Raw genomic sequence first — 26582 nt, 5'->3', positions numbered from 1 at the left:
TGCCTTAGGAGCAGAAAGGGGAGGGGAATAAAAGTATAAAACGTTCCGTCAGCAATGATATAATGTGTATATACCCTGTATACAATGAAAAAATACTTAGGCAAAAATATGTAAAACATGTTCTGATAATGTTGGAATTTAAGCCTTATTTGGAGCTAAAATGCTCTATGTGAGGGAGTTGTAATTGTGAGGAATAAATCAATGTCCAAGTAGCAATTATATAGTAAGAGTCTAAAAGAACAGTAAAAATCTGTAATATACAAGAATGCTAAATCACCAGAGAGCTTTTCATTGTCCACCCTTCTCTAAATTGGACAAAAAAATGGTCACTTATAATTCCAACTTTACCATTCAATATGGACATAAAACTAAGAAAGAATAATCGATTAATCTCAAATAATGGCTATACGATCAGGCTTTTCTAAAACACTTTGGCATTTAGGGTACCTTAATTAGCAAGGCCTTTTTTTATTTGTTGTTAAGTGTCAAAAGTCTATCTGCTGAAATGAGTCTCACTTTGGAAAATAACACCATGTGTGTATCTATACATGCTTAGGAGGTCTTTCCTCTGCATTCAGAAATTTGAAAGTGTTTATTATGGCTTAAAAAACTTCCATCAGCCAGGTAGGTGAGCCAAGGTGAGAACCTGCAGCCCAGTGGAAAGGTGATTTAAAAGTGTTGATTTAAGTCTCTTTCACTGAGGTTTAACCTGGCAATTCATACCTGGCATTTGTTGTTGATTAAGAGCATACATACTGTAAACTTGTTTGTTTGGGACCTGAGTAATATTGATTGGTGCAGACCATTAACAGCATAATGTTTAACAATTTTTTCATTGGAGTAGAAGACCATAAGGTGAAAGTGCTCTTACCTTTCTTTTCCCCTTCTTTCCGTTTGCTTGCTGTCGTCGTTTTTTTCTTTTTAGATACAGCTACATTATTTTGATCTTGTCCTTGGACTGTGTCAGTCTGTCCTGACACAGAAATCACAATCACCTGAAGCAAAGCAAGAACAAAAAGTGCACAAGCGAGAAGTGTGGATGCATCACAAATTCAGTTTGAAACCACCGTAACTGAGTCCCTGGGAGCAAAACTGTTTAGAAGCAGCTATTACTCTGACTTTCAGGGACACATACATCTTCTGAAGCAAAGAGAAGTGGAATCCAGCGTGTTAATCTGGGAGATGGCCCACTTGTATTCCCTCGCAGTTCTGCCAAAAGGAGGGAGGCAGGAAGACAGATTTTTTGAAGATAAAGTAGTAGAAATAAACTGCTGCCAAAATGCAATCATTATTAAAAATGTGCTAATGCTAAACAACTAACATCAGTTATCAGGTATCGCAAAGAGCAAGACATATTCTTGTTTGCGCTCTGGAGGATGGAAGAGGTGTGACAGTTGCTTTTAAGGTGTATGTCCTGGACCAAGATGGAGTGACCTGCTTATCGTCCTTGAATGGGCTTCGTGTCATACTAAGCAAAATTATCAGATAATTTGACATCAGTTCTTTAAATTCTGAAAGCTCGCTGTATCTCAAATTACAGATATTCTCTTGATTATATATTGAAATTTAAAAATTAAGCTGTTTTACTATGTCTGATACGCAACTGTTGTGACTAAATGGTCTGAACTTTTTTTATAACAGAGATTTATAACAGGTTCATTAATGTACATAATCATACACTTAAACCTTAAAATTGCAATAATGTCATCAAGTTTGATAGTTGAGTCTTAACTATTTTAGGAGATAAGGCTGTGTGAAAACATACACTGCTTATGTGAAATGCTGAAAACACAGTTTTACATAATTTCATGTTAAAAATCCCTAGTCTAGAAGAAAAAATATTTATACCAGATAAACTTAACATGTTCCTTGAAACTGGGGGTACTGGGCATAAAGTTAAGCACATGCTAACGTGTTCTGGTAGGTCATAAGTCTGACCTAGATCTGAATTGGTTTGTTTTTTTTTTTTAATGATTAAGATCAAAATCATTAGCCCTTTATAGAAACTGATAAAAAAATAAATTAAAAATTGAAGAGATCCCCAGTTTCACCATTGATAACTGCACTGAATCTATTGTTGTCTGAGCCATTAAGAATTCCCTCATGCTTCCACTTCGCCTTTAACGGTAGCTGACAGTAAACCTCAGATGGCAAGTGTTGAAGTGAGCATTAACTGTGCGGCGTTACGAGTGGCATCCTCACAGAAATGTCAGTACTGCAGCAAAGTGGGTGCTTGGGAAACAGCACTGTGTCCGCACTCACCGTCGCTAAAAATGACAAGAGAAAGCATGTGAAAGGTGCACAGACTTCAGGCGTGTACTAAAAATAGGTACGTTCGTTCTTTACATTTTGATGTGAAGAATCGTGCTGTTGTGAGATTAGTAATGAAGAGAATTATTAATATGGCACATTGCTCTCCTAATTAGCAACTGGGCTGATAACTGCTTCTGATCATATATATATCACATACATTATATCACGTGTGTACATCATAATATATCCAGCAGGATGGACATATATGTAATACATTCTGTTGCTCTTCCTCAGCTAATAATAATCAGTGGCATTGTTGTAAAAATGGAGTTTTTAATCTATATAAGTGTGTTCAAAGATCTGGACGAATGTTTTTTGTTGAAACATTTTTATCTGAAAAAAAAACAACCCACATTTTTTTCTCTGTTCCAGTGAAGATTCTTTTTGTAGCTTTAAAAGATCTTGACAATGTTATTTCTGACCTCCAGCGTTAAGTTTGGATGAGATTAACTGAGGTCTCAGTCTAACAAAATACTTACCTAACACCCTTAAATCAAAATTCATGAGCAGGTCCACTGAATCGCATGAGACCACCCCTGTGCCTGAACTTGCAAAAATACCTTGTTGAGTTGAGATGTGAAGTGGGGAAGGTCTGGACAGAAAGTTGCGATGAGAAGCCATTGTGGGTTTTGTCGTGAGCAGTAAAGTGAAGATTAACAGGGATCTAAAGGAAAGCTAGAGGTAATTACAGTGGTGAAAGCATTAAGAGACTAAGATACTGTGCACATCTGCCAGAGCCGTGACTAGTAAAACAAGACACAGTGACACAAGCTTGTGGTGGGAGGAAAGAAGTGAATTGTGTTTATTTGTGAATACAGAGCAGAGTTCATACGTTTTTGCAGACACACACACATTAGTATTCTGGCCTCCTAAGCCTAATTTTCATTTATGTTACAGTACTTTTACCCCAATTGGGCAAATTAAACAATATTTATGGATGTAGATGACACCCATGTTAAGGCCCCTCTAAATTAACACAGCAACACAAAGGGGCCTTAATGTAGACAAAACCAGCACTAGTATCTCCATTATTTAATTCTCTAACACATTCCATCTATGCTACTTTACGGAAGTTGGAACAAATCTAAACGGCTGCTCAAAAATGCCTTGATCATTTTTTTATCTTTCCATCTACCTCATCACTTGCTCCCCCCGAAATAATTCTTCACCCTTTCCGTTTTTGTTGTATGGTCAAGTGCTCCAGGAAGGGGGTCAAGTGGTGGACCTGTGTTTACAGCCAGCATGCATTTGGCCTGGCTGAAGATACTACAAGTAGGTTCTGTGAGGTTAGCAGTAAGAAAATATTTAGGAAAGGCCCTGGTTTCCCTGGCACAATTAAGCGTATTAGAAACAAAAGTGAAGTGAGTGGAAAAATCCAAGACTGCCTGCTAAAGCAGAAAGCCATTTACACACACAGATTATGTCAGCCTATCACCCCAAATCTCCCCCATGCTTTGGCTTTCTAGTCTTAAATTCACACTTTCATTTCTTAGCTTCTTTCTTTTTCTCTTGCTCAGACTGCCTCTCTTCCTCGGGTATGAACACACTTACAGTGACATCGCTGGTCTCTGTGCCGTACTTGTTCTTCACCACAATGCTGTATTTCCCAGAGTCGAGTGTGGACACAGTGGAAATGGTAAAGCTGACATTTTTGCCCGATTCAAATTTCAGGATGCAATTAGCATCTGACACAAATGCTTTTTCATTCTTCAGCCATGAGACCTCTGGAGTGGGATCTCCCCAGACAGTGCAAGAAAGATTAAGCGCCTATAGAAAAAAGTCCAAAAGGAATTACAGGTAAGGCTCAATAACTGTTTGCTGTGTTTTTTGATGCCTGGCTCTCCAAATGTTCCAACCCCCTATTTATCTTCCTGCTTTTAGTAAATGGATGCATATCATCGTCAGTAATCAATAATTTTTGTCAGTATCTTTCTGTATCATAACGGAAAAGAAGGAACTCAGTTAATTCAAAAACTCCATTAAAACCTTTCAATATTTTATGGAACCTTGTTCTCTACTCTCATAATCATTAGTAGAGCTTTCTCCATGTGTATTGTTTAATGTAAAATTAGAAATTATCTGCATTTGTGTGTTAGACCTGAAATGAGAATTTGAGGAACAGTCAAATGGATTTTTTTGCATTAAGCTCACTATATACTCACCACAGAAGTTAAGAAAGTGCGCCTGCCTTTTTAAATAACTAAGAACAAAGTGTCCCTGGAATACTTTGTTTAATTTAGGATCTTTTAAAACTATGCCCTGACAGCTCTTCCAACAGACTTGAATTGTTTTACTTCTATAAAACTTCTTTTATAGACTTTACTTCTATAAAACTGTTTTTAACTGAAATCAATACAGGCTTTACCCTTTCTTTGGTGATCATGTAAGTATTTCCCTTTGATGTTAGTAACGTTTCTAAGGTCTGAATTCGGTCCCATCAGACTGAAGGAAGTATCTTCATCATCAGAGAGTCAGTTGTTGGAGAGAGCACTGACAGTTGGGTACTTTCTGTAGGCTGGGGAGTTCTGGTGTGCCCACCATGTTCAGGCCTCCTTTTTTTGTTGTCAGCTGAGAAATTCACGTTTGGGAGATACCAATACACACAAATGATCCCCTCCTCCAGTCGCAATGCCATGGGTATCTTCTCAAAAGAGTTTGCAAAAATGAACACAGAGTCCAATGTTAAAAATGTTCATATGAAACTTCCGTGGTATGTAGGCCTTTCTCTGGACCTTTATTGAGGAAGGAGTCCATTTATGTCTAAGTTTTAAATAGTATATTGGTCGGAACTTAAAAAGTTATTCAAAGTAGAATATTTTTTAAATGGAAATTGAAGATTTTTTACTGCAGAGAAAGTGGTTTTGAGTGTTTCATTAGGCATGGACTAAGGGATACATAAGGAATCAACAGGCTTCCACTTGACTGGAATCAAGTTTTCTTGATAAAAATATATCAAAAATAGACACAACTGAAGAGCACTCACATTGTTGGCCCTATAGTCTGTCATGTTAAAAACCTACTGTGAGAAATCTGTTTAACAGACTACCTTCCCTTCACCTCTTTGCTTCTGATCTGCTAGTGTGATGGTGGAAGATGGGACAGAAGACAGATACGCAGAAGGCTGTTGAATTGGGCAGATAGAAAAAATGGATACCTCTATACAAATGAAAAGACTTTTGTACCTCTGACAACAAAACAAAAATCAAATAAATCACACATCCTCTAAGGACCAAAATGAGAACAAAAGGGAGGGGGAAGTCTTTCCACCATCAACAACACGTAATTCTTGGTACCGAAGGAAAGGCAGTTTCCAAGCGAGAGGTGGTTACGGCATGGTGGAAACGGCCTCTATCTGATTTCCTGCAGCACCTACGGCTGGTGACCACGCGGGGCTGTTGACTGCCTTCTTTCGTAGCCCACTGGGGTGAATGTGGTTTTGATTGCTATATCAGCCCATCTTTTTGCAAAACAAGAGGTTTTACATTTCCCCCTCTTCCTTATTGCTCTCAATACACACGTGCCCTCAGCACTGCATATGGGTCCCTTCGGGTGGCTGGTATTTCTTTATTGTTTTCTGATTCTCTAGCAAGCAAGAGATCACCACTGAGTGGCCCCAGCTGCCACTCCAAGATGCTAATGAGATGATGTCTGTGTCCAGACAGCTCTATTAGTGGCATCATTCAAACCTCAGGTGTTTGAAGTGGTGTCAGTACTCTTTAATTCAAAGAGTTTCAAGCAGCAGTGATGATTCTTTTTTTTTTTTCTTCTAAATAATTCCTTAAAATAGCTGCCTTTTGCTTAACCTTGCATTGCTAGTTCCTGTTTTGACATCCGTGCTCCTCTTTACCTTCCTGACTCTTATTTATTTTCCAGATACTAATGTGTGGAGATGTATCTTATAATTCACTATGTAGACGGTGAGATCTTTGGTTTTCTGGATGGTAATCCATAATTACAGAGCCTTAGCCAAGGAGAAGTGATCACCCACTGTGACTGCACGTATCTATTCCAGATTTTCTGTTCATTGAGTGGGAGATGGTTGTTGCTCATGTGTTCATAAGTTAATACATACCCTTATTGCTCACAGAACCCCCTGACTGTAATGCTGTATTCAACCTGAACTTCTTATCTTTGTAAAAAAGTCTCTCCTGTCCTCCCGAGGGGAAGAGGCACCTTTCCTCTCAAGGGGAAGGACTGGAAGCCTGTCTAGATGTTGTGGTGAGGGAATGAAATCTATCAGGAAATGTGAACCATCTGAAAAAAACTGGGTGACTAAAATCCACCATCTCTTTGAACGCGATCTCAGTATTTCAGAGCTCCACACAGAAGTTCCTGTAAGTCTGGACCTGGGGCACTGAGACGTGCACTTGGCAGCAGGTGCAAGACCCTTTGTGTCCCCCCCACCTCTTCTGCCTTTCACTGCAGATTATAATGAGTAGGGCAGTACAGGTGGCAGAGGGAAACGTGTCATTGTATTTCAAGTATCGCCATTCCTCTTGCGTATTAGCACGAACTCATTTTCCTGGGCGGTTTGGGCTAAGATGCCAGTGAGTGAACTGAAGCAGCTCAATCACGGGAACCTGCTCCCTTCTTCCGGCCTTCCTGTGAGGGCACCTACCCCTGGCAGAAGGGTAGAATGGGGAGTTGGCGGGCAGAAGGATGTAACACATTGCTTCTAGGTCTGAAAGGGTCTGTCTGTCAGAATCCTGAGCCTCTCCTTTTAAAAAAAACAACCCTTGCTCACTTACAGGCCTTCACTAAAACAACCACTTAGGTTAATTTGTCCGGCTGTACACAAAACTTAGACTTGTATTCTCCGTCAGGTCAAGTTCCTCCTTAATGTGAACTGACACTTAGCCTTTTCCAATTATATCACGCTGCTGAAGAGCATTTCTGTCTATCAGTGGAAGCCTCTTAGGCCATCTGGAGCGCTGTTTGATTAACACTGGGTAAACACTGGTTCATTCGTTCTCACACATATTCTTCAGCTCACATGTAAAAAGCTAATAAATAGTATCACAGTCACAGTGTTAAGTTTAAGACATGCATATGCTTGGAAGTTCAATCTATGGATACCAATCTGTTCATATAACTCTCTAGTTATGGCTGCACTTGTATTCAGAATCAAAGCCTGCAACTGACAGTCCTCTGCTGCCTCATTTGCTGTTTTTCAAAATCCTTGATGATTGTGCAATTTGCACGAATTACACAACAGAGAGCCGCATTCCTCTCTGTCCAGCATATATGCAAACAATGGACAGAGGAGCCAACGCCACCCAAACAAGCCCTGTTTTCCCCGATCGCTCTCTGTCCTACTCCGTTTCTCAAAACGATCATCTACTGAATCCAGAAACATAAGGTCAAGGATATTTGTCTTGAGTTCTGGGAGTCTTTCAGTCACTTATTCAAACATCACAAATGTCCTTGCTGTCAAGGAAAATGTGCCTCTGGGTAAGATTTTGCAACTCATTTTTTACAAACTCCCTTTTTATAAACTCTACATGTTTTGCTTTAGTGAGCTCATACTCAACTTCGTATCAACTGTCTTTCGGCGGAAAAATTAAAACTGATGATGACCACCCAAACCAGTATGAGAATCTCTTCTCCAAGCACGAGCGCTATTAGCTGAGAATCTGCGAATTCATTCTGTTTCTTTGTGTCTTCTGCCTACAGTTACAATGAACATATGAGTACTTCTTACTTCTACAACATTTCAAAAACTGCTAAATCCTTTAATAAAAGGTTTAAGCAAATGTTATTTCATTTTCTAATGCCAGTGTACTTAATTTTCCCAGAACTGCTGCAGTCTACTATCTGTTGGCTATGTTATATCTCGCATTGTTGAGCAATTCAGACCAAGATTTTAGATTCTTAACACTTCTGCTCAGCTTATAGTCAAACACTTGTAACTCGGCTGACCTACTGCCGGCTAAAGCCAGAAATATCAGGAAGCTGTCCTTCTGGAGTTGTATCACAGGTTTTCAGTGACATTCTCGTGCCCTATTTCAGTGTTGTGAAGAGGAACTGGCTGGTGGCAGGCCAGTGGGAAGGCACGAGCAGGCGTTTCTCGGTCTCAGTACTATTAAGCAGCAACTTGTCGAAGCAGCGTGCTGGGAAAAGGTTGCGAGACTGAGAACTGACTTTCTGGGTCACCTGTTCTGTGCTGAAGCATCGATGCAGCCGCCTTCCTCTGGGAGTGCCTCACAATAAGCTTTTGGTTAAAAGTCTGCTAATATAATCCAGTGACTTGGTTTGACTTCCTTCCCATTTACCCTGATGAAATAGAGAAAACTGTCTCCTTTTGTCTGGAAGGGAATTGAGTTAGACTGGTTTACTGGTTTTACACCATTTAAAAGCCAGCCTTGGCAGGTGTGACTATCTTGCCACGTTTTGAGGAGGTGAACTGCAAAAGCCACAGAAAGACTAGCATTTTGTAAAAAAAAGGAGTTAAACATCCCTGATACCCTGTTACAAAAAAATCTTAACTGTGAAACCTGTGCATGAATTTTTAAAGAGCTGGTTATGTAAGCAGTTTTAGTCTCAGCTCACATTGTCATCTCGCTTTTATCTAATGCTTAAGAAAAGACACTGCCCTGAATACATAAACCCATCTGTGCAAGACCGTTGAATTACGTACAGAAGGCAGGGGATGAATAAATAATGTAGCAGATTTTAAAGATGGCAGCTTTACAAAAAAAAAAAAAAAAAAAAGGTGAATATTTTCCCATCATTGAAAGGCGTTCAAGCTGTTGGGCAAAACTTCAGTTATTTACCGTACCTTGCCCTCCTGGATGGTGACAACGTCGGGCAAACCTCCAAGTACCCGTGCACGATCTGGAAATAAATAAGCATAATTTTCTTTAGTGTCTCAAAATCAACTGTGTCCCAGATTCTGTTTCTGTTCTTTTATCTTATTTATGTACAACTTGCCTCTGATATCTGTGCTAGCAGACAACTATTCGGCATTCTTAGCACACCATTTGGACTTTAAAAAAACGTTGAATTCACAGCAAAAGATGTGTTAATAGCTGGTGTCAATCACTTACAGAGGGGAATTAAAGTACATGTGCTGTGTCCTGCAGATTTTGCCATCAATTCAGTGTTACTTCCGAGTGCACACAAAAAACCCAGGAATTTTTGAGATCTGGCACTCTACATTTTTAGTGTTGTAAACTAAAAACGTTGTGCTTCCAAAAGGAAATGAATGACAGCTAATAAAGTGGTGGAGATTGAGTTTTGATCTAAATACAAAGACAATCTCAGTGACAGCACTGAAATTCCACCACTTTGTACATATCTGGGTGTAAATGAGATCGATATTTGGGCTAGATTTAAGCTCAAAGTCCCATAGGAATCTTACATAAATACAAATAAGCTGATCACATGCAGGCTTTGGTGCACTTATTCTGGAGTATGGATTTTGTTCGTTATAAGTCTTGGTGGAGCCTGGCAGAGGAAGGAAATGGCTATACAAAATGTTCTCCTCTAACGTATTCCGTAAAAGATGTGCTCTGGAGCACATAGATAACAACTTTATGAGACCAGGAACAGGACTGTGTTATGTCAATTAACATACCAGCCCCTTACGAACGGTCCAGGGTTAAAAATGAAATGCCCAGGGCAGGGTTATTAATGATCCCTTTGTGCCATCTCAGCTGGGACTCATAGAGATCGCTGTGTGTTTCCCAACCCTGCTCTATTTGGATTATATGTCCAGGAGGAGTTAGCCCAGATCTTTCTCCAATAACTTTTCAAATGCCAGTTCTGCCCTCCTTTTTATACAGGTCTGAAAGTCATCTGCAGTGGGAGAACTTTTTGATGTGTTACATTTTTCCCATGCATTTTTCTGTAAATAGGGAGAATATTGTGCTTAATAATTCAAGTTGAATTCTAATAACATATTACTTCAGTAATTATTACATACTTTCGGTTTAGTTGCTATGTTGGAATTGACAGACACGCAAAAGCATCGTGAGATTCGGAGATCAGTCTTTAGGCAATGCAAAAGCTAGTGTTGCTTTCTCGCCCATCTCTATGCAATGCAGAGCCATTTGACATTTTAGATAGTTCAAAACTTGCAAAGTGATTTCCTCCATCTTTGAAAACAAAGTGACTTTTGTGCAGAGAACATGCACGAGAGATCTCAGTCATAAAGATAATTTTTAGAGAAAGCTAACTGGAAAAATCATAACCCATAACTGTAGTGGTGTTAGCTGCAATGCGCACCAACGTTAAATCACTAAACGGTCACTCTCCTTGATTCCCCTTGGTGCAAGGACGAATTCATCTTAGGATGAGCGCATGCACATACACATGTATACATGCCCTCTCTCTCCCAACACACAACCTTCCTGGGGAGGAAGAAAACCTTCGTAAAGACTTTATTGCAACTATTGTCAAGTAAAACTTACTTTTCTCTGCAATCGCAGCTTGCCTGGAGTTGAAAGAAGCGAAAAGAAAGTCCAATTTCAGTTAAGGTTTACTTAGACTGATTGTAAAATATAGCTTATCTTTTTAATTGCCTTTAATCCGTTAAGGAAAATCTCTGTCATCATTTGGCAATACTGCTTATTCGTCGTTACCTAACTGTTATATAAGAATTGCACCAAAGAAGTCACATGCAGAACTCCTACAGACTTCTGTAGGACTAGGATTTGTTTCAGAGGATATATTTAGCACAAACCAAACAAATACTCTCTATTATTTTATGGCTGCAATTACTGCATTTAGATGGCATAATACTTACTTTAGTCTCTGGAACTCAGCAAAGGCTTCATCAAATGCTTTGTAAAGAGAAAAGTTGATTTTAAAGGTAGGTTCGGAGACAAGTTATCACAAGTTTAAATTTAGAATGTAGAACTAAGTTAAAAATGCAGACGTAATTAAAGAAATATTAATGTATGGATGCACGCATATTGTATATGCCCTAAAATGCTGAATGGGTCAACTAATAAAGTCCATCTTGTATATGGCAGCTGTTGTATATACATAGGAATGCTTAAATACACTTTTTTTTTTCTTCTAAAAGTCAGGCTTTAAGGCAAAGAGATAGCAGGGGAGCAATAGGCTGAAATTATCTCACAAAACAGAGGAAGAAACCCACAATACACGACCTAAACAATAGCTTACAACAGTGGCCTCCCAAACTTTTGCGATCATGCACCCCATAGGTAAAAATTTTCTGAGCACGCACCCACAATCTATGTATATTTATTTATAAGTTATATAGATGTACTACTGAAGTTCTCATATTTTCTTCCCGCACCCCAGCAGATCATCTTGCACACACACATCCCTACTTTGGAGACCACTGGCTTATGGAATACAAGAGATCTGGTTTTTCCAAGTGCTTTCACATCTGCATCTGAAGCATCACACTGATGGCCATGAACAAACCAGACAGCAAACTGCTGTCTCCTTTGTAAATTCAGGCTAAGCTACCATCATGTGGGAGGTCAACCTCTCCACTTTAAAAGGGAAGAAGAAATCTCTTTTCTCAGACGGAGTACAGAAGGAGCAACACGGAGATGATTATAAGGTAAGTGCCCTTACACAGAGCTTGCAGACCCAAAGTGAAGCTTTAGGGATGGGAACAGCTGGGAATGGAAACTCCACAGTTTGGAAGGAGTTAATCAGTTCCCTAGGATCTGAGAGGTCTCTCAGAGTAAAAGCTTCCAACAGTCAATCCAAATAATTTTAGCTGTTCCCCTAACAGTCCTTCATCGTGCTGATGAAAGGGACCAGTCTTGACGTCTCTGAAGAACAAAGAGCCCTGTTATATCCATCAAAGAAATGCAGTAGGAAAGTAACAGAACAAACTTATCCCTCACTTCCTCCTCCAAATATTACTTGTAAGGGAAAGATACAGAAGGCATTCAGTGCTACAACTTGTATTGAAAACTGCCAATCAATGCCAGCAACACAAGGGGGTTTGTAAGTTAGCTCCGAAACTGGGCTGACGTCTCAGCTGACAAACTGCAAGAGGGCATTTGGAATAGAAAGAGCCATTCGCAATTTATGACCCAAGAACACACGTTGGGGAAAACAAATTGCACTGTCCCCACAAACACCGCCAGGCTGCTGGGTGCACGCAGGGACCCTACAACCCAAAGGGTGACAGGGGTGTAGCAAGGTCCTGCTATAGATGCTCCTGCACGACCACCACGTAATGCCCAGGTAATACAGGTGATGTTAGCAGAGGGAGCGGCCCACCTTGTCCAGAAAGATCCACTGTCTTTTTGTGTCCTGTTTTACCATCAAAGAGTTCCATTGTGTATTTGCCTTTGTCCTGTGGAGTCGGCTCATTGATCTGCAACCAGATCTGCTCCCCGGTGACGCCAGTCTTCACTCGGTCTGTAAACTTAATCTGGGTATCGCTGAAAAATACCAAACGACGTTACCCTTTCGTTTTACTGGAGTATAAATGGGATTTGCTCCCGATGAGTCACTGAGTTTATCTGCAGTTACTAAATTATTTCCAGGGTGCTATGGTATGCCACCATATTTTGAAACTTTTGAAGTCAAATTCGTGATAAAGCTGGGGGCCAACAGGGCAGAATTGACATGAAAGTCTTTTCCTGTTCGAGGTCTAGCCCTCCTCAAAGCAAGGTTAGGCATCTTAGTCTATGACCTGAGCCAGAGAAGAGTTCCACAAATTTAAAACCCAGATCTCTGAAGGGTAAGCCATGCATCCTCAAACGTTCATATTTTCCCCTTAGCATAAGTTTATTTCTGCTTGGGCAAAATAAAACTATATAGGGCTGTACCTACAAAACCCCCCACTTCTGTCCCAAATGGTGTTTGCCTAGTTCGAATGTTTTCTTACACTCTGCTCTGCTTTGACATTTACAGTTAAACGTACTTTGACGTAAGTATATTTTCTTCCACAAAAAGTATCAATTTCTCAGCTTCCTAGCCCAGCAGTTAATTGCCCTGTATGAGGCAAAAGATATTAAATAAGCTACTTGTTATCTTTAAGCTGATAATTTCAAATATACTAGACGGTCAGAGAACATTTTTACTAGATTAATTTGATGTGCTTCAAGATGAAATTAGTTTCTAAAAATTAAATAGAGAAGAGAGAGAGAGAATTAAGAGAAAAAGAGAAATCCAGAATACTTCGTATTCACTTCCAGTTTGAAATGCCTAGGACTCCTGGCGACACCAGGTCAAAATGGGTGCCAAGAAACAGGAAAACCTCAAACTGCTTTCATTTCTCTGGCAGCGTTACTGGTTAGCAGCAGTGTCAATAATTAGAGCCAGACTGCTACAGCACATCCTGGGTATACTGTGCCTCGTTTACATGAGGTTTATTGAGAGATCAGTAATTCAGATTCCATCCTAAAGACTAACTACTACCATGTCCACAGGAAGTGAAGCATCGAGAGCAATAATAATAGATTTGAAGCGATTCAAATATGTTATTACTATTAAATAAAATCTAAGTTGTTTACTTCTCTGAGTTTTCCCGTGCGTGCTGTTTGCGCTGGCTGAGAATTCAAAGCTGTCTCATGGATTTGGATATGCAGCTCCCATTAGTTTTATGGGGAGCTGGGCATTCAAATTCTTTTTAAAAAATCTCAGTTCTTCTGTCTGGCTTCGTTAGGTTTGTAGAGCTCACAGGAAGGGCTGTCTGGATTTTACTGCCCTGGGCACATGCTGAAACATGCTTTGCCTCCTAAACATGAACCCATGCGTTAAAGAAGACGTGCCCGCTTGTCCCAGTTCCCGTGAATTGCGGCTTCTAGACAAGCAGACCTCCAGGCTAGGTATCTCTGAACCTGTGGTGCTGGCCTCTTCTAAAGCTCGTCAGTCTCTCAGGTTTTATTTGCATCACTCCTTAAAACTGATCTAGGGAAAGATGCAGCTCCCATCCAGGAGGTGGGAAGCGTTCTGAAGCAGCACGGCCCTGACAGCATCCCGTGGCATGGGATTATCTGTCTCATGAGGGAAAAGACAGGAGGACCCTACGCCACCAACGCCTGGCTCTTGTACGGGTTTCAGAAGGGTGTAATTCACTGAAACTAACTCCTAAGAGAGAAGGGACTCAGGAGAGATGAGAAGAAACCTGGGCCTCATCTCTCATGTATCCGGGTTCTTTCTGAGTCTATAAAAACAAAATGGCACTGAGTTTTGCAAAGCTTTTGCGTACTTACTTGTGCACCCAGCCCACTCTCAGATCTTCCACATAGTAAGTAACGTAGGAGTACAGTCTGATACCCTCAGCTGTGCTCTGGATTTTCAGGTCTGTCGCAGATAAAGCTGAAGGAAGAGCATATGGTTTTCTGCAGCCGTGCAGCCATTCATTGAGCATCACAATGAGTCATTCATTCGAAAGAGAATTAAGTGCTTACCAATCCTTCTGCATACTTCATTCATCAGATCTGCAAAAGCTGTGGAAATAAAATCCAGAGACTAAGACTCTCTGTCTGCAGCTCAAGCACAGTCAATAACAGGACAAGTACTGGCTCTGAAATATTCTCCCCAGTAGGTTTGAAAAAGATCGGACCTACCTTATAAAGCATATTAGAAATTTAAGTAATGCAGAAATATAGCCTGTTATTCCACGATGTCCAGACTTTATTTAACAGCAGCCTTGATGAATACTGCGGCAGCTGGACAAAACTATACTATCTTTTCTTTTTTTTTCCCCATAAATGACACTACTCAGTTGGAATGCTAACCCATTGATATACATTCTAATGGATAGGTTTTTCTCCACTTGCTTGGAAACATAAGTGAAATTTTAAAAATACAGTAATCACAATGAGTGGAAAGGCCCCTAAATAACTGATTGGCAAAACAAAATAGAAATGTGAAATCTTTTAAAATTATCTAGTTCTAGAATTTCTTTCTGTACTTGTAGATTTACCCTACTGATGCCCCCCTGAGGAAACCTGTTATTTTGCTTATGTTGTCCCCAAATTGTACAGAATCCAGATGCAACAAGCTGTATTCAAATATTAGTTGAACTGAAAAATCTCAGTTTTTTTCTAATGAGATGATCTTAGACACAGGAGGAGCAAAGCCACAGGAAGGTGACACACAGTTGCCTGTATGACCCCGCACCCGCTTGCAGGCGAGCAGTCAGGCTGCCAGCTGGCGTGGCTGACAGCACGCAGAAAGTGGCTCTGACCTGTCTCCTTCAGCTTTAGCTCACTGGAGTCCTTTCCTCTGTCGTCCTTCAGTATGACTTCGTAAACGCCAGCGTCTTTCTTAGAAAACTGCAATATTGTAACAGGAAAACTATTCAGAATAGTTACTGTAGAAAAATTCAGATTTTACTCCTGACCCCAGACGACTTCCCATCCCCAGGGAGGTGCCCGATGCCCAGGGCTGGGGCTGCCCTGGTGGCCCCCGGCTGCCCTGCTCCTGGCTGGGACGGTGAGATGGGCCATGGATGGGGGTCCTGGCCTGCAGCCGTGGGGGAGCCCCTGGGGACCCTGACACTTGTTTCCCTCCTCAGCCAAAGAACCAAGAGCAAAGAGATGAAGTGGTGAATGCAGGTGACCCCCCAGTCTGCAGCAAGGCTGGGTACGGACCAGACGTCTCTGGTGACTCCAAGAGGGTGGTCCTCTGAAAGCCTGAGTGACAAGCACTTTCCAAATGCCATTCGCACTGTAAATGTGGTCTCATTCTGTTGTTAAACCGACATGCAAAGGAAATGACAAGCTTATTATCTCTCCTGTCATCATTTCCTGAAAATCGGAACGAGCGGTTATAGATAGACATTTGCTTTAGCTAAAACACAGATGCCTTGCAAGTTTTTCCATTTTTAAAACCCACTTCCTTTTTTGATTGTTCCGCTGAAATATCAGATTAGATTGTATCTTTCATCTGAATTAGTAACACTAACTTCAGTTGAGGACTAACAAGGACAGTCACTCACCTCCGATATCAGCAGAGTACACACGCCATCTTTAAAGTCATGTTCTTCATCTACCATTATCTCCCTGTCATCTTTGTACCACACAATGTGTGTTTCCTTCTTAATATTAGCCACCTAGGATGGATGAAAACCACATCGTAATTATTCTCGTCATTTGAGCAGGGGAACTTAGTGTGGCATGGGCTAGCCTGTTCAAGTCTCTCAGAAAAGAACAGCAAACTTCACAACTTGATCGCAGCGAGTGGTTGCAGGCCTCCGTTTTACAATGAGGGGTGCAGGAGGGAAAACAGGAGGGATGAAAAGAGAGAGAAAAGGACTGCCAACAGCTTCAAGGAGCCTGGGGAACCAGTGGGATTTCTACACTTACAAACTGGCCTAAAATGAGAAAGTCCCAGGATTTACAAAGCCTTGTCATTCCTATTCAGGTGCCTTTTCCCAAGTGTGTGGCTGACAGACCAGCTATTTTCCAAGGTATTTTGTTGCATGCGCTGAGCAGTCACCTCAGCATGATTAGCCTTCAGAGGCTCTGTCACTACCCGATACGCAGTTGGGAGTACACAAGCAAAGGGCACGTCTTTAGTCCCTTCCCACCCTCACCGTCCAAGTAGTGGCAGGTCAAAGTCCTTTGAACGTTGTACTCAACGTTTTCCTTGTCCCTTACCTTACATTTCAACATCACGTTACAGTCATCGGTAACTTCCCATCCCAGTTTATCCACAAAATGAGGACCTGTTTAAAATGACATATATATTTTTAAAGGTCACATCAATGGTATTCACGATACAAAACCAAAGACAAACTTATTTTTCTTGACAAGAACACTGTTACGTTTTAACGTGGTTTCATTTTTCCTATTTCTCCTTCAGAAGGTAAGCAACTACATAACAGAACAAGAGACATCTATTTCAAATTAACATACATAAATATAAACAAACTCTTAACAGACTAACACATATGTCATTCTTATAACTATCCATATTATCACCTTGTCTCCTGTGCCACTCTTTTCTCTGGAAATCTGCTTCATCCTGCAGCTTCTTGAATACTAGGAATTAAAACCAGCAAGAAATATAAGGTTAAACACCATGTGCCATTTGGATGTCACTGTAACAGTTAGGTGCAGCTCTGTCCCTTGAACGTCGATGAGAATCCTGCCACAGGGTCAGGTTTTCACCGAACATTTCAAAGTGTCAGAAGCTGATTACGGCTAACCCAGCTTCCCTAGCTGCTTGCAGTCATCAGGAGTTTAATGTGTCACGTCTGACGAAGCACTGTAATCCCCAGTCATACACCTACTCTCCTCTCTCAGTAGGAAGGCACATGAGTGGCAGCAGAGTCAGCAAGCCGCTCGAGCTCTGAGAGGTACAGCTCCTTGTTCCCACCTGAACGGGCTTTTTCCATGGGAAATTTTTGTTCCATCCGTAGAAAAGTAAACCATGACAGGCTGCGATATTTTTACATTTCTATATAACAATTCCCCTTCCTCCCAGCACTTTAAAAATATCAGTTCACACACACGCCCTGTCCTATATGAAGCAGGAAAGCACTGTGACATGAAAAACCACTGGATCGTCTTTTGGTATTGAAAACAGTGGAAAGTGAAGATGACAACTGAGGTAGCCTCGGTATAATTTTTGCAGCCTATTGCACAATATATATTAGCTTACCATCACCAATGAGGACAAGGCTGGACTGATTGGTTGCTTTTCCATCCTGCAGTTGGAAAGTGTAAGTCCCTTCATCCTTGTCCTCAAGTTTATCCATAATCATTTCAACCAGGCCGGTCTTCTGGTCCACCTTCATTTTGTATTTCTTCAGGAATGGAAAGTAAAGCAACAGTTAATGGATGTCAGTCAGAAAATATTTGTCAAACGTTATATGGTGTCTTTAGGTGAAATTTTGTTTTCTTTATTCATATTCCCACTATTGCTAGCTCCAGCTCTAAATGTAAAATCAAATAAATAATAAATCTGTTAAAGGTGAAGCCTATTTACTGATGCTATACAAACACGTGACATTCCTGTTGTATGGTGACTACTATGTTCTTCTTTATTAGAAAGGTTTAGATTTGCGTCTTTTCAGAATAACCCTTTCTTTGAGGATGATTATATTTTTACAAGGTTTTGTGCAGAATGCTCCATCTCTGCCTTCTACCTGATATCAGTGTTGCAACAAAAGCGTGCCATGGCATGCCTTTGGGAGTAGCAAGTTCTGCTGCTGGAAACAATCACTTGGGAATTTTCCCTTGGTGTAATAAATTCCTCCAAACAGCAAAGAGAGGTGAGAACTGAGAACAAGGGTACGCTAGGGCCATAGATGAAGGTGACATAGGATGAATCTAGGCTACTGATTTAAGTTGGGCTACTGGGCTACCGAGGCAAGTGACTTCTTGAAGACCACAGTAGTTGCTTACTTGGGACTACCTTATTGCAGGAACTCCTGTGGTCCCCACTAGTTAACAGAACACGTGGTACTCACAAAGGTGGCAGAAAGTCATTTAACTCCACTTTATAAACTGCATCCAGTAGCATTCAGCCGCAGCTCAGAACTACGGACAAAATCTTTCTAATGATGCTTTCAATGACGTGTTATTTCTCATGAAAATGCATTAGTGTGGAACACTAGTTGGAAGTACATTGGGGACAGAGACATTAATACTCATTGATACTCATAAAAATGCAAACACGTGTAAGCAATGAAAAGGCTTACCTCTCCATTGAAAATCTCTTTGTCATTAAATACAAAGTTGGCCTTTGCATTGCCAGACAATTTTTCAGCTTGCAACCAGAATCTCACTTCTCCTTTTTCCAAAATTTCCACTGCCAACTCAGAGGCAAGTGGGACAGCTACAAAGACGAATGAAAAGAATGAAGCATATACTTTGCAAGTACCCCAAATATTGTCTTCTACAATCAGAAAGCCACTTCTTCCTTTCATTCTCAGATACTGTGCTCAAGGTAACTAGCTTATGATAGCTCTTCTTATAGGCAGAATGCCTCTCCACCCACATATACACAGGATGACAGACAAGATTTAATCTTTCGATCCTGCAATCACTAGGTCTGTACAGACTGGAAGTATTCAGGATTTGAGTTATGCCGGTCTCCCTCCACTCTAATACAACGCTAAACCTATTTCAAAGGTAAACTGCAAGTATCTCTGCAGCACGATATAAGTCTGTTTGGCGCAGACCCATGTTTAATGGGTCACTTAACAATGCCACTGTAAGACAGTGAATTGACTCAGCAGAAAAAAAAAACACCAAAAACCACCAAGCACGAAGCCAGATCAGAAAGTCAGCTGCTAAGCTGCAGGTTGGGAGATTTTTGGAGGCACTCGATCCTTTGCTGGGCAGAACCTCCATCTCCCAGGATTCACCAAGTATCACAACGCACCCACAATCTCTCCAGTACATTTTGTTTACCTATGAATAAAATCCCCTGCATATAGTCCAATTCCTTGTGATAGCAGGAAAAAAAATCACATAAAGGGTACAACAGGCAGTTTTAGTCTTTCTTTTTTTTTCATTTTTCCTTGTTCATTTTAGTAAAAGTCCTCAGCTTGCTTTCAGTTGAACTTTTTGTTAAAATATCTTAATCAGCAACATTAAACATGAGCATTAGACTCTGATATTGGGGCATATTGATCATTTCATTGTGTTCCATAATTTTTAGCTGTCTTCTTAGTGGATGCTCAAATTTCCAACCAAATCATGCCCTAGAGAGCACATCTGCTGTATGTGCACTCTACCTCAATCTCTACTTTCACGGCAGTCTAAAGTCTGTGTTGCAAGGGTGTAACATGGAACAGGTGAAGACGGTGTACAAACACATTGCAAAATGCTTGATGATGCAGTCTGGTGATAGTGTAAAGATACACCTCCTCCCAGACAAATCCCAGGACAGGGTTGTTTTCTCCTTCCAACTGAAGATTATTCTATTCTATTCTATTCTATTCTATTCTATTCTATTCTATTCTATTCTATTCTATTCTATTCTATTCTATTCTATTCTATTCTATTCTATTCTATTCTATTCTATTCTATTCTATTCTATTCTATGCCCTGCCGTGCAGTGCAGTGCAGTGCGTGCAGTGCCGTTCCGTTCCGTTCCATTCCGTTCCATTCCATTCTATTCTATTCTATTCTATTCTATTCTATTCTATTCTATTCTATTCTATTCTATTCTATTCTATTCTATTCTATTCTATTCTATTCTATTCTATTCTATTCTATTCTGTTGCATTCCATTGCATTCCATTGCATTCCATTGCATTCCATTGCATTCCATTGCATTCCATGCATGCAAAGGCCTAGCTACAGCAGGAGAGGACTGGGACTGAGGTAGTGTCTAGTTTCTCTTATCTTTGTATTTGCACTGTCCTGAACGATTGGGGTGCCTCCCGGAGCAGAGCTGCCATCCCACCCCACTGCCAAACAAAGTTAGGGGGCAAGGACCCCCCATGTCTTCCTTTCCCATGCTCAGCCCCTTCACCGTGCCCTCCCACACCCGCATGTTTGCTTGTGGTGCCTGAGTGGCACAGGACCTGTCTCTGGTGAAAATAAGGCTTCTGAGAGGTGAGGCAACAATTGCAGGAAAAAAAGAGAATTATGAAAAAGACACGGGCTTAGCAAGAAAGAGGAAAGCCTGGAGCCTGGAGGGACAGCGTTACCACGAGGGAGCAGGGCAAAGAAGAGCCCCATAGGAGTGTGCCCCAGCAGTGCACATGGTCCGTGTGAGGCTTCCTCAGCCAGCGCATCACTTTGCTTGTAAGAAACAAAAGGAATCTCAGGTCTTTCATAATTTCTCCCTCCCAAAAAAAGCAACTGAAATGCTACAGGAGCCAGTGGAAGCAAGAGGGAGAGGGTGTGAATAGACATCAGGCTGCACTGCTTTTGTCTCACTGTCAGCTCTATGGTAATTTTAAACCCCCACTCGATTTGCATGTAATTAACTATGAATATCTTAGTCTATCATGGAAAAGAGGAAAGTATCTCAGAAGCTGTTAAATAAAGGGCTGAAAGGATGCAAAAGGGTTCTTTTTCAGGAAAAGGCTGTTCACTCCCCAGGCTAAAGGAACCGGACAGCTCTGCGTTACAGTCCTCCATGAGCAAAAGTCTTATTTTAAAATATTTCCATAAGCACCGACAGCTACTTTAGGCATTTTCCAGCCAGCGTGCTTACAAGGTTTTACATCCTATTTGTACAGCATCACAAGTTACTGCGAGCACTTGACAGAGAGTCCTTGGGCTGTTACTGAATTGAAGAGTTGGAACAATTTATTTTTACCCAGCACCAATACACAATCGTGCCCATGTATAATTGTGTTCTGTAAGGCTGCATTATACAAGCAACCCATTTTCCCATGGAGTTACTGGCTGCAGATGTTTCTAAGCAGAAGTTACAATTAATTGCAGTTCAGAAGTACAAACAAAGCAACATGCAAGAGCTTATGTTGAATCAGAAGTGCCTAGCAACTAGAATAGAACAGGATAATTATTTTTTTTTAAGAGATTTTGAGTAATCCTCAAACAGATTATCTGCAGATATGACTAAAGTTTCATGTTGATCCATAGCAGCTCATTATTATTTTTCTAGCCTCCTAGCCATAGCCAGATGTATCTTAACTCCTGTTTGTAATTATTTTTTTTTGTAGCATCCATGGGGCCTAGAGTGACCAAAGCAAGTGAGACAGTTTCCTCCTTGAGGATACGTTCTGCAGTGATCTCCCTTTTTGCCTGTGCCTCCTGGAAGCTCATGCACAGCTACAAGTGCACAGTTGCCTAAAAAAGAAGACACGGTCTGTGTCCTGAGGAGCTGCTTCTGTGACGTTAGTTATGAGCACGGAGGGTGGAAGAGCACTCAGAAGACAAAGGTCGGGGCAAGCAAGGACGTGGGACAACAGTAAGGTTTTGTGATGACTAACTTTGCAGCGTGAAGATACAATTAGGAGGAAACAACTGGGAGGAGCAGGAGTAAACAAGGGGGTGCTTGGGTTGTCATTAAGCTGTCAAAAGGTGATACAATTTGTTGAGAAGGGTAGGGCTGATGTGGAAAAACACAGAAGGAAATGAGAAAGAGAGATGATGTGGGCAAAAAAGACAGGCCATTCCTGCGGCCAAGCTTAAACTGGGCTGAGAGGCGCGATGGGGGCTGATTTGGCAGAGGTGCCAGCAGTGCATGCCCAAAGCTGAAGGTGTTAGAACATAGGCAAGAGTTTTACTGCCTGGAACGAAGAAGAAGAAAATGTAGTGGGAGAAGATGAAACAAGGTTTAGGTCTCATCTTGTTGTGTGTGATAGGATTCATTATACGATCCAATTTATTTTTTTTTTTCTATTATTGAAGTTACATTCCAATGAAAATAACCAAGTTGTGCTACTACCGGGATATCACACAGGTATGGGAGGGAGGTCTGAGGAGTTGACAAAAATACTATCCCAAGCAGAAGAAAGTATGTTCATATTGTCAAGTGTTACAGGAAAGATGGAGGGAATGAATTGTAGCAGGAAAATTCTGTGTAAATATAGGCCATTGCAGCTGAATTTACAACAGTTGCCTGCTTTATTAACCTTAAATTTAACTTACGCTAACTTCAGTTGGAGTAAAGTTAGAGAATTTTTCAAAATGAGGTGTTCAAATGAGGTTAGGTATGCTGAGTAAGTATAAAAGGCTGTTCTGCAGAAGACACAAAGCCAATGGGATACTTATTTTCCAACTGTAATACAGACTTATTATATGCCTAGATCAGAAGCCTGCCACAGATCAGGATGAACAACAGTAACACACAAATGTACTGAAAGAAAGAGGGAAAAAAAAGGAATCTTAGTTTTTCAATTCAAAACCACTTTCACTTGAAATTGCCATAGTGACTTCCCTACCTGATGGTGGCAGGAGCTTTGTGATACCCCACCACATGCAAAACTCCCCCCTACAGCAGACACGTTTGATTCACTTACTTGGGAATTTGCGTTCGTGGCTCAGAGCAAGTAGGCGTTTCATTTCTGCAAAAGACGTAAAAGAAATAATATGAAGCGTGCGTGCCTTACGGATCTGAGACACTCAGCAGCAGGGAAAAACAGATGTGAAAGCAAAACAGGCATGCTTAATAGACATTCTGTCTACCTTCCTCATCAATTGTAAGGCTTGATGAAACTCCATCGGTGTCTGTAACAACACAAGAGTAAATTCCTAAATCATCTTCTCCAAGATCCTTAAAGGTAGCTTTTGACCTTTAGGGGGAGAAAAAAAAAAAGCATTTTGATAAAAAGATTAGATCAGTCTGAACCAAATTCCTCCTTTATGTCTCTAACACCAGATAAAAATAATCTCATATTAGCTTTTGCTCTGACTGAACAAGCAAACGCGGGGCTCTGGCCAGTATAAAGCAGGGTAGGTCCTACCACATGTGGTACAAATGGAGGTGGCACAACTCTCACATCGTGCCAAAAGCACTGGAGATTGCTAGTGTAACCGAGCTCAAGCATGCTCAAAAACATGTCAAGTCTTCGATGAGCGTGAAAGGATACTGCAAGTATGGGGTGATTCAATTTTCACATGCAATACCAGGAGCGTGGTGAGCCACCGGTCCTGTATGGTTTCAATAACTGGAAAAGCAGACAGGTACTTCGCAGGCTGGACCTGTGCACTTGCCATGTCTCCCTCTCTGTTAAAAGCCTGACGAAACAGAGTAGGCTTGTAGAGCACGACAGAAGTTACCAAATCAGGCCGTGCTGACGCCAGAAGAGAGTCCTGCTTACTCCAGCATCTCCAAAGATTGCGACAGTGTTACATGGTAAAAGCATTTTGCAAGCAGCCAGACAATTTTCTCCTTTGGAGATTTAAAATAACAACAGTAGGAATAATAATAATAATTTGCCTTGATTGACAGGCTACAAGATGACGGAGCACAGATTTTTCTCTCCCTATGCACAAACATAACTCAGTCAGGAGGTCTGACTCAATTTCCAAGCGGTCTGCGTATGGACTTGCTGGAGAACGGCATGCTCATAAAGTAACCTTCCAGTAACAGAGGCAGCTGTAGCTCTTACTGAGGTCATACATCGAAAAGGATGGATTTCTGTGACCAGCCTACACGAGGATTGCGACCCCCAGGAGTTCTTACTTTCCGCCTTTGGTATCGATGTTCAGTCGAGAGTCGTCCTCAATTGGTTCATAATTCTTGGACCAAACGAACTTAGAGTTTGGAGACATCTGATCACATTCAAAGTTCAAGGAAATTACTCCATTGTCATCTACATTAACCACCACTTCCTTCGTTCCTGAAAGACCAGAACAAGGCAATTCCACTTTGTCAGGAAGCCAGTAAACAAATTTTTATAGATAACGTTCATAGGGGAGATTAAGCAGATCCTTGCTGTTTTCTCAGTCGGCACATAAATTGCTGCAAACATGGGCGTCCTCAGTCTTTGATTCAGAAGAACAGTTCTTATTCTTATCCATAAAAGTACAGAACAGATTAAAGAGCATCATAAATCAACCGATTTATTTCAGCAAGTCTAAGCCCACATGAAAGTTTATGATATTTGCTCTAGAAAAACCTGAAGGGGAAAAAAAAAAAAAGCAAGCCTCTAGATCCACTAAATGTTTGAAATATTAAATAGCAATATTTTCCACGGTAAGGGGTAGTCAGAGCTTTCATTATGCAGCATGGATTTCTTATTCCCTAATAAGATAAGCGCTCTAAAGGGAATACGGTGTGCAAATGCGGGTGTTTGAAGAGGTGCAGGCGGCAGAAGAGGAAACACTCCTTGAATTGCCCCATCAGGACTCACTTGTGCAACTGAGGCACATTTTCAGTGACTCTGGCTTCACTCCGGGAGGCTGGTTTAATTGCTGTTGCTTGGCATCCGGCCCTGCCGCCCCGTCTGCAGCAGCATTGATCCCGGGCCCACAAAGGGAGTGAATATTTGCAATTAGCTGCTTAAGTCGCCCACCCTGTTTTGCCAGTACCTACAGTCCCTGAGCTGGATGAAGCGACCCAGTTTGTCCTTTAAAAGGCCCCGGGAGTGAATCCCAGATCAGAAACCCAAAGGCACCTCTATCCTGCCCCCTCGCACCCCCCGGTTAAGCTTAGGGAATTTCGTCTGGGATTCGGGCGGCTCGGTGAGCTCGTCATCTGTGGCGTTAACTTTCATTTCAACAACTTGTCTGAGAATGCCAGGGAGAGCGTGTGCACTGAGAGGTGCTGGAGAACATCCAGCCTCCTTTTCCCAACAGCTCTGAGCTGGATCTCGCATCTCAATAGGGCACTCGTGTTATGTTACTTCGCTTAAGACAATTCTGGGCTGCCCAGAATGCTAATGACACACTTTCTCCACAAAGCATTGTACCTTAAAGACAAGAGCCTTATTTCTGACATCGGGATTAAATGCTTTATTTTCAGCATAATTCTTAATGAGCCTCAAGCATACAAGGATCTTTCTGTGTTTCATCATCCTAATACTACACACGTCCTTTCCACCACTGTGAGTAGCTCCTGTAATGACAATTCGTGTACGCGCAGCTTTCTTAGTCTTTATAATTTGCCATAACCATTTAATGAAAGATGAGATTAATATTCACATTTTGCTACTGTTATTTACCAGCCCTCGCAGTAATGAAGCACTTTAAGTCCCAATAGGTGATAAATGAAGTCTAAGGTCTACAAATATTTTATTAAGCAGCAGCATATTTGCAAAATTTTTATAATTTAATTTATTATATGCAAATTCATCACTTGACATTTAATTAGCATTTAGTTTCCTGTAGATCATTAGCACATGAAGCTTTTGATGGCAGTTTATACGATGTGCAAAGAATTATAGCCAGAAGGTTCATTTGAAGGACAGGATCTTTTATATTTGTTTTAAGGTATTCTCATTATGATAACAATACATGGCATTTATTTCCAAAAGTGGTGATGTCGTTTACCTCTAGTATTTATATGAGCCAAAAAAAAAAAAAAATTCTTAAATTACTAGCCAGAGGTCTCCCCCTATCTGACAAAATGGAACCAAAGAGGCCGCCATAGAAGTAGCAGTCTTAATTTCCCTCCTCTAGATAGCTTGGTGGTTTCAACATATCACCCAGAGCTTCTCTTAAAGTCATCATAAGAAATAAAATACTTAGATGTCATATCAAATCTCCATTTATCTGAGCATTTTATTGCGTTGAAAAGAAAGAGATAACATGAAGATAAAGGAGACAGCTTCAAAACCCTACAGTTAATGGCATCATTTTGCATACAGCTAGTCAGAAAAGTTGAATGGGACAGGGTTTCATTAGTTTCTGAGGTGCAAGCCCTTCTCAAGTGACTGATGCAGGACCAGAATCTAGTTTTGCTTTGCACCAAGATGCACAAGGACCAAGGGGAGCAATGGG

General features: G+C 41.0%; 1 protein-coding gene across 12 annotated transcripts in view; it reads right to left on the bottom strand.

The window, feature by feature from the left end:
• MYOM1 (myomesin 1) overlaps positions 1 to 26582 on the bottom strand; it is an 80229-nt gene that overhangs the window by 6056 nt on the left and 47591 nt on the right. For 5 of the 12 annotated variants that reach the window (XM_063326633.1, XM_063326629.1, XM_063326638.1 and 2 more), the window contains 17 exons: positions 24325 to 24481; positions 23325 to 23431; positions 23159 to 23203; positions 18911 to 19047; positions 17869 to 18013; positions 17187 to 17246; positions 16863 to 16930; positions 16202 to 16315; positions 15449 to 15536; positions 14667 to 14705; positions 14469 to 14574; positions 12526 to 12689; positions 11060 to 11096; positions 10725 to 10747; positions 9092 to 9147; positions 3865 to 4080; positions 872 to 995 (listed from right to left, as the gene is read on the bottom strand). In XM_063326633.1, coding sequence (XP_063182703.1) covers positions 872 to 995; positions 3865 to 4080; positions 9092 to 9147; positions 10725 to 10747; positions 11060 to 11096; positions 12526 to 12689; positions 14469 to 14574; positions 14667 to 14705; positions 15449 to 15536; positions 16202 to 16315; positions 16863 to 16930; positions 17187 to 17246; positions 17869 to 18013; positions 18911 to 19047; positions 23159 to 23203; positions 23325 to 23431; positions 24325 to 24481 — 1686 coding nt within the window. The other 7 variants (XM_063326636.1, XM_063326641.1, XM_063326631.1 and 4 more) reach the window with 6 other exon arrangements.

Source organism: Chroicocephalus ridibundus, chromosome 2 (genome assembly GCF_963924245.1).
Source record: "Chroicocephalus ridibundus chromosome 2, bChrRid1.1, whole genome shotgun sequence".
NCBI lineage: Eukaryota > Metazoa > Chordata > Aves > Charadriiformes > Laridae > Chroicocephalus > Chroicocephalus ridibundus.
The sequence above is the reverse complement of the archived record's forward strand: the minus strand, read 5'-3'. Positions and strand labels throughout refer to the sequence as shown.